This window comes from Saccostrea cucullata, unplaced genomic scaffold, assembly GCF_032062105.1.
Source record: "Saccostrea cucullata isolate Sc308-1 unplaced genomic scaffold, CSIRO_AGI_Scuc_v1 ctg313, whole genome shotgun sequence".
Taxonomy (NCBI): Eukaryota; Metazoa; Mollusca; class Bivalvia; order Ostreida; family Ostreidae; genus Saccostrea; species Saccostrea cuccullata.
The window spans coordinates 309400-324480 of record NW_026928297.1 but is presented as its reverse complement, the minus strand read 5'-3'; the positions used below and the strand labels follow the sequence as shown (position 1 = coordinate 324480).

Genomic DNA, 15081 nt, shown 5'->3' with positions numbered 1-15081 from the left:
GTTTACTGAACAGACAAGAATGATTTCTTTGACTTGGATTTTATTTACCTGTAAATTAGTTTGTTTACACTTTATTCACAAATTATTTAAAGGTCAACGAAAATATCAGACAATCTGACTTTCAGAAGTCTTCATATGGTAAAGCCAGGTCTGAGTTTGGGCAAAGAACAAGAGCATTTTTTAATATGCAGTCAATTGCCTTTATATTTTATATTTTAATGCCTAGATGTATCCTTACAACTTTTCAACATTAATAACTGTCAATACAACGGATATTTTTTTTTTGTATCACTTGCACATACATGTAAAGGTGACATCAATGATCATTAAAAATGGAGAGCTGAAAAAATGTAAAGCAACATCTCACACACAAAATTAATCCCTGTATTAAAGTTTATGCTAATATAGTTCAATTAAAGTCCAGGTTCTCTTTATGCAATCCCCCTCCCCAATTTTGGAAGGGGTACAATTCTTCATTAAAACAAACTGTAAATCTTCCAATCAATACATGCTCTAATACAAAATTGATTCTATGGAGCTATAAACTCAATCAAACCCATTTTCTTTTTTTTTTGGCAATACAATATCAATATGTGACTGTATGGATGGATTATATTTGAAGGTATCATGATGCATTGTCCCCACACAAGAAATCTTTGATCTTTGACTTACTAGGTAAGGTAGACATGAAGATTTCCCTGACTGCCATGAACTCCTCCTCTGGTCCAATGTCTGCCGCTCCAAACTGGTCTCTCTCTGGCCACACCTCTCTACAAAACACCATTACATTAGATAATTAATATCATTAAGTACAATTATATTAGATAGTAACTTAACAGGGTGTCTTCTACCTATTCCTACTTTTTAAAAATCCCAATTCCACCTTTTCCCACTTGCAAATAACAATAGATGTTTAGATAGTTAATTTATTTTTAACAGTAACTAGACTAATTACATCTGCTCTTTAGATTTACCTGTATTTTGTACATTTTAAGACAGAAAATAATGAATACATCTATGAGAAAATATGATTTATTTTCGGATTTTTGAAATAATAAAAAGGTCTTACAAGAAAAAGCAACTTAATATCTTAATTTAAGAACATAAAATAAAGAGATTTATTGAAAAAAGCATTCAAATGGGTGGATTTTTTAATGAATATATTAACGGAGAAAAATATAATTTAATTTTTTACAAAATACATTTTTTCTTTCAAATATTAGAAAAAAGTCTGATTTATAATTTAATAAAGCAAATATACTTGTCCTCTATTCCAATAGGGTTCATTAATCATTGTCTGTACAGTATTTATATGTTTTCATGGTTAATTATTTGTTTACACAAAAATTCCACCTATTCCCACGTAAAATCTTACCTTTTTCTACCTGATTTTCGAAAAGTGGGAATAGGTAGAATTTAACCACTTAACATCAGCTGTTTACAAGTCACTTAACCGTTAATTTTGAATATAAGCTGGTTACAAAACTATCCAACCCACTATATACTGTATATACATGTATAATGTTAGCTGTTAGGTTTTAAGATACATGTATCAAATATTGGAAATTTCATATGTTATTTGTATTCTAATAAAGGTCATCTACAAATATCATGCTAAGACTGACAGCTTTTGAATTAGTAGTCCAATACCTTGCTGCCCTCAGTAGAGCCAGTGCTTCTCCAGGGAGTTTATCTCTCAAAGCATCCTGTATACGAATCATGGCATCAACCCTGTAATATAAATCGTAGAATCATGTATCATGCAGAAGGTCAAAGCTGAATGTAGTCAAAAAATGTTAATATTTTTAGGAAAGTTTCTAGGTGTGAAGCCAATAAAGACATACATTTGAAAAAAATATTTGAAAACAAATTAGGAATCTCATTGAAGACCATTTCAGTCCAGAGTATAGTTTTGTTAATCTACAATGTATGATGAAAATACATGAAATTTACTCACGAGTGCAAAAACTATACATGATCCAAATCATTTACATCAAGTAACTTAACACAACCATTGAAAATGTAAAAGAATTTCTTGGTTAAGCTGATATTTCCCTACCTCTGTTGGTCAATATCTACTTCTGAAGCAGCATCAAAAGGAGAGACATCTGTTGGCAGTTCTCCTCTTCCCTGAATCAAGGAAGATAACTCTCCCGAAATATCATCCCATTTGTCCTCCAGCTCCTCTGGAGTAGGCTCCCTTGGTAGGTCTGGGGCAGCTGGAAATAAATAATTAATCAGGTATTCAATGCCAATGTGTACTTTAATAGATCCCTTACTGTTTTTGACATACTTGACAAATTCAAGTTGGACAATTAAAGCAACAATAAATCATCTCTTGCATTTCCTGTATCATAAATCATGAGGTGTGCATTTACAGCATTTAACAAAACTTTCCATTTTGTAACCATTCCTTGTTTTACATCTTATTTTACAGAACAATCTAGAATAGTAGAAAAGCTCTTTTTTTCTTCAATAGTATCCTTCAATTTAAATATTCATATACTATTCACCTCTTGGATTTGACTTCTTTTTCCTTTTGCTTTTCTTCTTTTGAACAACAAGATGGGAATTTCCTTTTGTCATTTTTTCCAACATCTTCAGAAAAAGATGAGTTGATTCCACTAGATCCTTCAGGTATGTTCTTTAAAGCAGAAAAAGTTTAAATAATAATCTTCAAAATCTTAACACAGACACTACTTTTTAAAGTTTAAAGCAGAAATACTTGCAGAAAAATCATTACATATGTGAATGCAATATTAATACTGATTTTCTTTCAGGTTTTTCATGCTGACATATACATTTATGTACCTTGACTGAGTGCTTTCATTAAACTTCCTCAATAATGTTAAGAAAGTATCTCGGAACTCCATCATGTAAAATATATTACCTGGAAAAAAAACGTAATTATAACTTAGATGTAAATGTTTAAAACACTTCACAGGGACAAGAAAACCTTTCATTATTTATAAAACCATTAAATAATTGACTTACTTTTGATGACCTTTGCACTCTCCATCAGCTGACTGTTGCCTGACCAGTCCATGGAGTCCAAGGTCAAAAGTAACTCCTGATAGGCCTTCAGAGCAAGGTGAACCCTGCAAAAGAAAAATTTTAAGGTTTAAATTTAGATGTGTTGATGGAATGAGTGTGCCCCCATGGATGCAATTATTTTAAAGAGAAACTGTTGCAAATCTTTATTCTTCATTGCAATGTCTGACCTTTTAGCCCAGGTTTTGGCCTCTTTCTTCTCCATCATGATCATCTCATAGTACTGGAATAGCTGTACCTGGATGTAGTGGAAGGTGGGCACAGACATGGTCTCACTGAAAAACACCAAAAACTAACTACTTGTTATCATAATAACTCAACATCAAGTGGTCTTTTTATGAAAGATTATTGGCAAAACAATGGCCTAATCTAATATATAAATTATAGTTTTACTCCTTCGTACACAGATGTCCTCATAGTTACAAAAGAATTTACCTTTGGGATAAAACTTATGTGAATTCTGACAAAAGCTACTGCTCACCTAACGAGTTCCACCTGCTTGCTGTGTAGTCTACAGAACTCCATGAAGAACCTCATGGCCCATAAATAATAGGTCTCGTCATGATCCTGCGCCTTCTCTCTGTTCAGAATGTCCTTGACAGCGTACATTAGTGGATTATAACAACTCTCTAGAAACTGGACACAAAATTCCTTCAAACCCAATCGGATACTCAGGGTAGATCGTCGAGTCACTTCCTGGTCTTTGATTGGTTGACGATTTTTGGCGATCTTCTTTGGTTTCTTGTTGATGTCAAACGTAAGGTTAGAGACGTCTTTCTGGTTTTTGTGGAAGATGACATCCCTGTCACTGATTGACTTCATATTCTGAACTACGTAAGTTCCCCCAAAACGGGAATGTCTGCAAGTAGAGACAAAAAGATAAACAGTTTCATTACATCTTTTGAGTTTTTAAATATTCAACAAATTTTCAATAAGTTTTTTCTTGGAAGGGGGTCTTTTAATTTTCTGTCAACTTGTATTTTTATACCTAGTGCTAAATTTCCTCATGTTGGCTCTCTTCTGAGCTTTTTCCTGCTCTAAAACCATCTGAAGCTCCCTGAAATATACATGTACACCAACTTTCAACCTTGAGACATGTTATCAATATACAATTCAAAGACTGTTGTTGTACCAAGCCACCAAAATTGAAAAAAAAAATTCCAATTAGCTTACCAAACTACAGAGCTTTATTTCATGAGTACCGTAATTTTCGGATAATAGGTCGATGGGGTATATAGGTCGAAAGGCTCATTTTCAGCCTTAATTTTTGAAAAATCCTAAGATAGGACGAACTTACTATATAGGACGAGGCTTTGTTTCCCGTTTTCTAAAGATTCTTACGCAGATACAACGTATCAGAACAGGTAAACCTCTAAAATTACCGGGGTAATTCCGTGACATGAACGTATCAAGAAAATAAACAGGTATTTTAATGAGTACAGCATTTAAATAAAGTTTTTAAAAAAACAAATGTAGTTAAAACTTCTTTGAATTGTGTTACTACTTATTTCTCTCCAACTTGCCTGTTCAATGCCTCCGTAGTTTCATACTGTTGTTAAACCACAGGCATAAATAACACGTAAATACGTTCTTATTTTACAGCTATAATTCGGGAAATACCCGAGATCAAAGAATAATAATTCTGATTTCAGAACAACTTGGACACATTCCTAATATATTTTATTCAGACATTATTTACCGGTGGACGACAATTGCTTCGATGTCCGCCAATTTCATTTTTGTTCTTCAGGGATTTGCTAAAACCCGCAAACGACCATTGAATGTATATACATGTATAAAGCAACAGTAAAGAATTGAAATAATATTACCACGCTATAAGTTTAATTTATAAATTTAATTGAGAGTACCGGTACATTCACAATTTGACAGTCATTATGAATTTCATGGCTTTGTTTGTTAAATGATGTGTAACACATATACCCTATAACGGCACGTGGATTTGCTAATCATGCCCTGCGGGTATTAAACCAACACAGATGTTAAAACCTTTGCGTGTACACACAGTGTAAATCCTTTTATCTGTCAGACAATTAATTCTGTTAGAAGCCAATCTTTGTATAGCGGTAATTCAGTGTACTTCTTGTGTACGAAGATGCTTTTCCGTATTTCAAATTTTGATATGGTTGTGGTTTTACTTTTAGTAAACGGTAGCGACTTCCTAACTTCACAAGATGGCTACCGCATGATGGCAATGGATAACACGTTGAGGAATTATTTACTTCATGAAGCACAGTTTTTTCCTTTGTCATCAACGGATATTTAATGGAATTTATTTTGTAAGAAAGCTATAGAATAAATATTTTATTGTTTACCTGGGCATTAATTTTTCTGCGTAAAATAATGAAAAAAGTTATGAAAGTGGCACAGATTTGCCTTGAAATTGACGTAAATTTTATTGATTGTGGGGCATTTTTCGTAAACTTGAGCCTTAGAAAGGTCGAATTCGTATATTGGGCGACCCCAGCGGTTCTGAGAAAAAAAGTATCGACCTATTATCGGAAAATTACGGTAGTGAAGTTAACATATAATACCTCTCATCCTTTTCTTTCTCTGTCATAGACCTGCTCACACCTGCAGTTGCCAACATATCTGGAGTCTATAGTCAAATAGTTTAATATATAAAAATATTCCTTAGGCATATGTAAATTTAAAAAATTATAGAACATCAATCATTGTAAGTCTATAGAGAGCAGAACTTGCTGCAGAATTGAATTACCTGTTCCCTGAACATCAGAGACACAATCTCTAAAACATGCATAGAGAAATTTCTTTCATCCTCTGAGCTGGCAATGTACAACAAGAGATCCTCCAAACCACTGCAATGGATGGCCCTAAAATATTCCAGTTAAATTATTATAAAATTTGTTTCTGAAAACAATCATGCATTGTAAAATGATGCCATTCTCAAAACATAGGTAATCAGAGATTACAGAGCTCACCTCAACGAATGTTGTCTTTAAGTAAGGCAAAGTCACACAATTAACCAACAAAAAGTATACATTCCAAAAATGAAAATATTTTTAAAAGCAATTTTGATCTGATACTTTGAAATAGACCTACATAAAAAATTTAAACTACTTCTTCTTCATGAAAATGTAATGAAAATCCAGCATCTGAAGCAAATTTGAGAGTTTTCATCTCTTGATGCAGCATTTGTGCAAGTTTGGTTTATACAATATTATATAAGCCTTATAGTTTTTGGTAATAGACCTGCAACCATAACTTTTACCTTGTCTATTATCTGAAAAATGTATGTCCAATTCAGCATCCGAAGCAAGTCCATTAGTGTGCATCCTTAGATGTATCATCCATGCAAGTTTGCTCATTATAGGGCTCATAGTTTATTGGAAATGAAACATGCATCAAAACTAACATTTTCACTCATCCACAAAAAGTAGGTCAGATTCAGCATCCGAAGCAAGCCTGGAAGTATGCATCCTTAGATGTATCATCTATGCAAGATTGGTCATTAAAGAACTCATAGTTCCTTGGAAATGAAACCTGCACCAAAAACTTTTAACTAATCACTCAACCGGAAAATGTAGGTCAGATTCAGCATCCGAAGCAAGCCTGGTAGTATGCATCCTTAGATGTATCATCCATGCAAGTTTGGTCAACATAGGGCTTAAAGTTACTTGGAAATGAAACCTGCACCAACAACTTTAACCTGTTCGCTCAACTGGAAAATGTAGGTCAGATTCAGCATCCGAAGCAAGCCCGGTAGTATGCATCCTTAGATGTATCATCCATGCAAGTTTGGTCAACATAGGGCTTATAGTTACTTTGAAATGAAACCTGCACCAAAAACTTTAACCTGTTCACTCAACTGGAAAATGTAGGTCAGATTCAGCATCCGAAGCAAGCCCGGTAGTATGCATCCTTAGATGTATCATCCATGCAACTTTGGTCAACATAGGGCTTATAGTTACTTGGAAATGAAACCTGCACCAAAATTTTAACCTGTTCACTCAACTGGAAAATGTAGGTCAGATTCAGCATCCGAAGCAAGCCTGGTAGTATGCATCCTTAGATGTATCATCCATGCAAGTTTGGTCAACATAGGGCTTAAAGTTACTTGCAAATGAAACCTGCACCAACAACTTTAACCTGTTCGCTCAACTGGAAAATGTAGGTCAGATTCAGCATCTGAAGCAAGCACGGTAGTATGCATCCTTAGATGTATCATCCATGCAACTTTGGTCAACATAGGGCTTATAGTTACTTGGAAATGAAACCTACACCAAAAACTTTAACCTGTTCACTCAACCGGAAAATGTAGGTTAGATTCAGCATCCGAAGCAAGCCCGGTAGTATGCATCCTTAGATGTATCATCCTGCAAGTTTGGTCAACATAGGGCTTATAGTTACTTGGAAATGAAACCTGCACCAAAATTTTAACCTGTTCACTCAACCGGAAAATGTAGGTCAGATTCAGCATCCGAAGCAAGCCCGGTAGTATGCATCCTTAGATGTATCATCCATGCAAGTTTGGTCAACATAGGGCTTATAGTTACTTGGAAATGAAACCTGCACCAAAAACTTTAACCTGTTCACTCAACCGGAAAATGTAGGTCAGATTCAGCATCCGAAGCAAGCCCGGTAGTATGCATCCTTAGATGTATCATCCATGCAAGTTTGGTCAACATAGGGCTTATAGTTACTTGGAAATGAAACCTGCACCAAAAACTTTAACCTGTTCACTCAACCGGATAATGTAGGTCAGATTCAGCATCTGAAGCAAGCCCGGTAGTATGCATCCTTAGATGTATCATCCATGCAAGTTTGGTCAACATAGGGCTTATAGTTACTTGGAAATGAAACCTACACCAAAAACTTTAACCTGTTCACTCAACCGGAAAATGTAGGTCAGATTCTGCATCCGAAGCAAGCACGGTAGTATGCATCCTTAGATGTATCATCCATGCAAGTTTGGTCAACATAGGGCTTATAGTTACTTGGAAATGAAACCCACACCAAAAACTGCACCAAAAATGTTAACCTGCTCCAAAAACATTAACCTGGTAATTCCTTTGCTGAAATTGCAGCATCTGAAACTTTCTCTGGTACAATAAAACACACTAAAACCATCTTCCATGCATGTCTAATCAGTATAGGACACAGAAGTAATTAAAAAGAAAACTGCTCCAAAAAACTTAACCTTAACCTGGGACGCCGACGCCGACACCGACGCCGAGGGTATCACATAAGCTCCCCCCAACTTCGTTGAGGTGAGCTAAAAATGGTTTTCATTCTTACAGAATGTTTTGCTGTCTTACTGCATATTTAAAACATTGTAAAATTGCATTATTTGAAAAGATGTAGCATACTCCAGCAAAAATTAAATACCAGAGAGCTTTTCAAGATTTAATTCAAGAAATCTAAAATCTGTCAATTATTAAGCACTAACTCAAAATAAAGCGACACATTTGGATTTAGTAGCTTCAAAATCTTCAGGTGTCTCTTAGAAAAAAAATCTATTTGCTAAGCAAATATAAGGAATGTACATTAAACTACATGTATGTGTTTTCATGAGATATATCTTGTTTTTAACCTGAATATAAAGTCTTGAGTTAAAAGCACTCAAGTTTTTTATCACAGAAAAGTGTTGCCAGACAGATGGATAATTTTTGCTGGGCACCTGCCTTAAATGCAATGTAATATACATGTAATTACCAAATGATTTGATCATGGACACTGGCATCATCATCTGTCCTCTGTAAAAATAAAATAAAATACTTTTAATGTTTACATTGATTTATATTGCAATTTTTTAGATAAACTTGAGTGTACATCTGTTTCAGGTCTATTACCTCTTTCATATGTTTACAGAGTACATTCTTATCTACAAATACATGTATCTTAATTCTGGAGACTAACCTGTTCTCGTTCCATGTTGGGAGGAACGTGGAGGACATTTCTGATGAGGATCAACATTCTCTCTATGAGGAGTCGGTCCTCCTCTTGGCGATGTTCCCAGTCCTGAAAATAAAATACAGTTTTAAAATTTATTTTGGATATGTAAAATACATTAATGTATATGAGAAATGATATGGACATTTTGGAAGCTTGATACTTTTTTGTTTTACTATTTTCATGATCATTATACATAAGTGAGGACTGGTTTTAAGAAACTGTTAACATCTTTTAAATGAATAATTATCTTCTTCACCCTTATAAATATATAAACTGAAACGAACATTTTCAAAAAAAATTTTATGTTACCAATTTTAAAAGATCTCCTAGTTTTCTTGTCAAAACACCAAACAATTCTTCATCCACAAAAACCTGTCATTGGAAAAAAAGATGTTACATACTTAAAACTTCATTTCAAGACATGAAACACAAAATCACTTTCCAACAGATTAACTTCAAAAAGAAATGTAAGAACTGTTTCATAGATGCTGCAATTTGAACTAGACCTCCTTGTAATCTTGTAGCATGGATTCTATCTCCAGGTAATGATTCCTCAGGGTTTTGTCTTCTGGGATATGGTTATTGAAGCACAGAACGGCTGGCTGGGTCAAGTTAACCAATAACCTAGAAAACAAATATTCGTTAAAACCCACAACACTGAACATTTGAAACACTTGTTTTAGAATATCAACATTGATTTCAACAGTTTTAAAGTCCTTCATTAGATTAGAAATGTCTCTCTTTTCCTGGGAAGGTTTTTCCTGGCTCCTTATGACTTGATCATTATTTTACCTGATGACGGCCTCGAACAGAACTCTGTCTGTGTGGTACTGCTTCAGTATGGGGACAATGTCCTTCTGCAGAATACAGCCCTCCCCGAGCTGTCTCCTGATATTACATGTCTCATCCTCTCTTTTCAAGAAACGAATGAGATCCTTGATTGTCTCTAGAAATTCCAAGGTAAATAGTCAACAATTTAGATGGATGAATAACAATGCATATATATTCTTGACCTGTCTATTTCAAAAGAAATTCAAACATTTTTATAGTGAACACACTTACATTATAATGAATTGATGCTTAAAGGGAAGTAATTTTCATTCCGCATGACATCAAAATATAAACTTAATAGATATAACAAGATTAAAACAAAGAAAAAAATTTCCTAACCTCAGTCAGATACATCAAGATGAAAAATTTGATCTGGTGTCTCTACAACAGGTCCGACACAATGTCTTGATTAAGCTATATAGCTTGATTTAGCTATATAGCTTTATTAAGCTATTCGGAATAGCTTGATTAAGCTATTTCATCACAATTTTTTCTCAAATGTTTTATTTTTTAGCATGTGCAAAAAGTCGTACCTTGGTGCAGGGAAATATTAAACTTTGAACTCTTCTTACAATGCATGTAAAAATCACTCACCAAATTGCGTCTCCTTGAGAGACTTTGTACTCAAATTTTTAAAAGTTTGGGGGCTATTGATGAGTGACCACACAGTTATTTCTTGAATGAAATTATAAAGGAGGTCAGTTAGGCCTAGAAAAGAAATATGTTTGTTTCCGCTTTCCCGACCGACCCTAATTTATAGTGCCGACCCTAAGGCCAGCATTTTTTTATTTTTAGGTTTACAAACCCGCCGCTCAGGTTTTTGAATTTTCAGAAAAAAAATAAAATTGAGAAAAACAGATTTTTTTCTTTCCGATGTCAAATTTGAGTCGGGATCGAGATTTCAAATTTACGAACTCGTACTTCCGGTTTTAAAAAACATGGCGGGTAATAAAGGGAGATTTGTGTCAAATCCATAGCAGCACTAAAGCTTGGTTTAATGTAAATATTTATCGATAGGAGTGCCATTTAAAACATTTAACCCGTTCAGAGAACAATAAAATGCTGACGACTTTGTTGCAAAGTGACATGTTGGTGAGATAATTATGTATCCGTATTCAAAAGTAACTGTCTTTAATTGTAAATTATTTTCCTCCCACAGGTTTAAAACTGCCCATGGTAGCTATTGTCAGAGACATTGTTTAGGTTTCTGTCATAACTTACAGTCTTAGCATCATTCTTCAGAAAAGGGTCGCTTATGCATCAGATGTAATGAATAAAACTATGGGAGAAGTTAAGTCCATTTGAGGAAGAAATAAACAATAGCCTAAAGGAATAAAATATTTCAACTATTTAAAAACAAGAATATACAAATATATACAGGCATGTAGTATCGTTTATGGCAGCCAGAAAAATTATTTTACACTTAATTGAAAAAAATTCCACCCTACTCCTCAATACTCATTGGGAATACTCCCTGTCTGTTTTATGAAAGGAATTATTACTTTTATAGCTCTCGAGTATATTAATATTTTAGAATGAATTTCTAACTAACACACATTGAAAACAAAAATGAAGATATATAAAAAGAGATTTAAAAAATTGATTTTTTTTTTAAATCTGTATTTTGTCCAATATCAAAAGATTTATATCACTGCCCCCAACTGGTAGATGATGAAATAAACAATTAAAGGTTGTATTTTCCCCTTTGTAACCCTTATGTGTCCAGTGGCAAGAAGCCTGTTAGGAGAGCATTAAAAAAGAAGCAAAAATTAATGTAGAAAAGTCGATAATGTATCCAAAATATAATTTTATTTTTTTTTTATTTCCTCCTCCTACGGGACTTTTTCATTCTGATGTTCGTAAACCTAAAAATAAAAAAATGCTGGCCTAAATATTTTTTTAATGCTTTTGTCCCATGATGTGCAAGATTTCAACCAGGGAATTATAGCCTCCAACTTTGCAAGCTTTTCAAGGCAGAAAGAAGTTTGGGTCACCTTTATATTATGTTAAGTCACAGTAATGCTTGAAAACACCATTTCTTTTGTCATTAATGTTACTTCTATACACGTTTTAATTAAAGAAGCAAAAAATTTTTTTTCAAAAAAAAAAAAAATTGCCTACCTACCTACCCTATATTTTTTCAGCCTGAAAGCGGAAACAAACATATTTTTTTCTAGGCCTTATAGCCAACAAGATAATTGATTGGTAACAGTTCAACACAATGAGAAGCAATCATACTTATCCACGCCTCACAGCACTCAATAGGACACTTTCCACCAGTGCAGTTACCCAAACAATGGAAATTCATCTTTTGCTTAAAAGTATTCAACAACAGCAATGTTAGAACTTTCTATGATTTAGGTTGTTTTTTTGATAGCCCAAAGTACATATATGAATAGTCAAATACTTGCGACTTTTTGTTTATTTCTCACTAAAAACATTTTTGTTAAAAACTGCATATAAATAGCTTTATTAAGCTATTTTAAATAGCTTAATAAAGCTATTTTAAATAGCTTAATAAAGCTATTTACCATATTTGGGGGAATACAATACGCAATTTTTTCCTAAAATAAATTTCTGTGAGAAAGGGATGCATATTTTACATCACAATGGGATTTTGATAAGTTTTTCTTTCAGGTGAAACACGGCTATCATACGTACATACCGTAGTATTACCAAGAGACATATACAACTTCTTTTGTTTATTGTCATTTTTAAACTTCGGAAAGTTATTGTTGGAAGGTATGCTTGTTAAAAATAACACTTTCATAATATTTTGATACTAAAATGACATGAAAAAGCAAGTTAAAATAATTTGAGCTCCATGTTTACAGAGTTCTTAAAATCTTTTTTCCACTGTCAGTCATTTGGACTGACTGCCACAGGGAGTTTGTCGGTCCAGACAGATTTTTATCCGTCCAACAAAATAAACATAATTTTAAGAAGATTAAAACTGTATTTGAATTTTATTATCATTACATTTCGCACCCTCCATCATATACACACTGCATACTTCATGCGAATTTGATCATCGTATAACAAATTTTGTTGAATTCTCGTGGGAGGTCAATTTTCTTCAAAAGTTTTTAATCTAGTTCAATTTTTCTCAACCGGCTAACACCTTATCACCGTCAAAAACTTGTTAAAACAATTAATCAATCATAGTTTGGTACTTGCATTCATCGAAGAAGCCATGAGATACTGAAAAGCGTTTAACAGATTATGATCGGTCGGTTATAGGGAATTCGTACGAAATTTAGTTGGATTTTCGCAAGTTGCTTTCTGAACATCTACTGGTCATTTGGACTGACACAGAACGTAAAGTGATCGGTCCTTGGTTGTTTTTATCGGTCTTGCCGACAGGACCGAAAGATTTCAAGAACTCTGTGTTTATCGTCTCCGTGTAGGCAGCCATTACCGATGCTATTTTAAGACGTTAACACATTCCTTTGTCACGTGCTTCCGTAATCATAGTACATATGCAGCTTATCTGCCTGACAAAGTAATAAGTCATTTTTTAATGAAATACAATAAAATAAAATTTTTATTTTAGTTTTTAAATAACTCAGTGAAAATTCACTGCAACACAAGCACCCCTTTATACGTCCCAATGAAAGGAAGCCAATGTCGTGACACACGTGCACTGGTCACTTGATAATTACCTCTCAACACCCGTTACACCCCTCCGGGCAATTAATTGTCTACCGACTCCAAAGCAATGTTTCTACAGTTATAGCGATGATTATTTTCACTGTCCTTAATTGCTTTGGTTATTTTCTTTGTTAAAAAGCGGGGGTCGGTTTGTAACCTTTCGTATGTGTGAGCGTGTGTTGATTACGACACATTAAACAATTAAACACTTGTTAAATGTAATTTTACCTTATCTTATACTTATCGAACCCTTGTTTAAATAATTGAGATTTAACAGATTAAATATGAAGTAAGCTAAAACTTAAGTGTTATCATTTATTCATGCTCTGTAGAAAATAAAATATCCGCGACGATTCAGAAGAGGAAAATCGTAGTCTACTTAATTTTTAAAATACTTTGATGTTTCAATTTCTTTTTTCAACATGATTACCTCGAACCAAAATTAAATATGACAACTGTTTAAACTTGCAACAATATCTCATGCTTTGTTGATATAAAATTATTTCACCAAAGAATTATATGGCCACTTATTATTTCAAAATCACCGTATGCTTAAAAAATAAATTCTGTTAACACCTTTACGCAACATTATCTTGTGCTTTGTTGAAATTCATGAATAAATAATTTTCTCCAGATTGCCGCAATATGGAAATTGCAGATTAAGAAAAATATATAAATGTATTTGAAAAAAAATGTGTGTTCTGTAAATTTTTGACACTTAATCTTCGCGCCGATTTTCGTTACAAACTACCGCGATTTTCAAAGTTCAGAACATCGTTTGGTAAAATTTTCTGTTGCGTATAATACATCCAAACTGCATTTTTTCCCCCAGTTCCAGACACAAAAAGGGGGGTGCGTATTTTACATCAATGCATATTATACTCGGCCAAATACGGTAGCTTTATAAAGCTATATAGCTTAATCAAGACATTGTGCTGGACCTGTACAAATCTCAGACCAGTATCAAAGTGATTAAGGAAATCATGCTCTGACTTATTCCGCTTTGCCTTGTTTACATTGAAAAGCTACATCATTTCACTAAGTATATTGATTGAAACAAGCAGTCGAAGTCGGAGCAAGATCGTCTTAATTACTTTGTGTTGCCCTGATCTAAGATTTGTAGAGACACCAGATCAAAATTTTCTATGATTTTCTAGATTTTTATGAATCTAGCTGATATTAAAATTGTCCATCTCTAGTAATTCTTCATTAGCATGTTTTACTGTTGAAACCAGATGCATACATATGTACTTGGAATAAACCTCCCATTCCATCTAAAACTATTCATACCTAAACAATCTGGTTCCTTGACATATTTCTTTCCTTCTTGGTAACCAAGGGCACTGCACGTGGCCTGTAACTCTACTAGCATCACCATTTCGGCTGCAGTGTGTATCTTTAAACACAATAGAGGAGAAGTGTAGGACTGCACATAAAATCAGGGATATGCACACATTCTAAGTGATTTTAAATTTGATTTAAAAAAAATTATCATTAGGTAGATTGTGTATGGAAAATACCCAATTTCAAAATAAAAGCACATAAAGTTACCTGGGTGTCAACCAACAACTTTCATTCAGTCATCGCACAGAGGGTCCTAAAACGTAAACAAAA

The 15081-nt window shown here is 33.8% G+C and overlaps 1 protein-coding gene across 1 annotated transcript; it reads right to left on the bottom strand.

Annotated features, from left to right (window-relative positions):
- Nucleotides 1-672: 672 nt before the first annotated feature.
- LOC134277127 (protein timeless homolog) lies at nucleotides 673-14845 on the bottom strand (the record flags this gene model as incomplete). Its single annotated transcript, XM_062759413.1, has 17 exons — nucleotides 14758-14845; nucleotides 9778-9931; nucleotides 9492-9609; nucleotides 9295-9357; nucleotides 8950-9051; nucleotides 8746-8786; nucleotides 5789-5903; nucleotides 5604-5668; nucleotides 4040-4108; nucleotides 3533-3910; nucleotides 3222-3326; nucleotides 2995-3098; nucleotides 2812-2890; nucleotides 2514-2644; nucleotides 2060-2219; nucleotides 1651-1731; nucleotides 673-770 (listed from the first exon to the last, which is right to left on the bottom strand). Coding segments are annotated over exons 1-17 (1951 nt in total), but the record flags the coding sequence as incomplete, so codon positions are not given.
- Nucleotides 14846-15081: the final 236 nt, after the last annotated feature.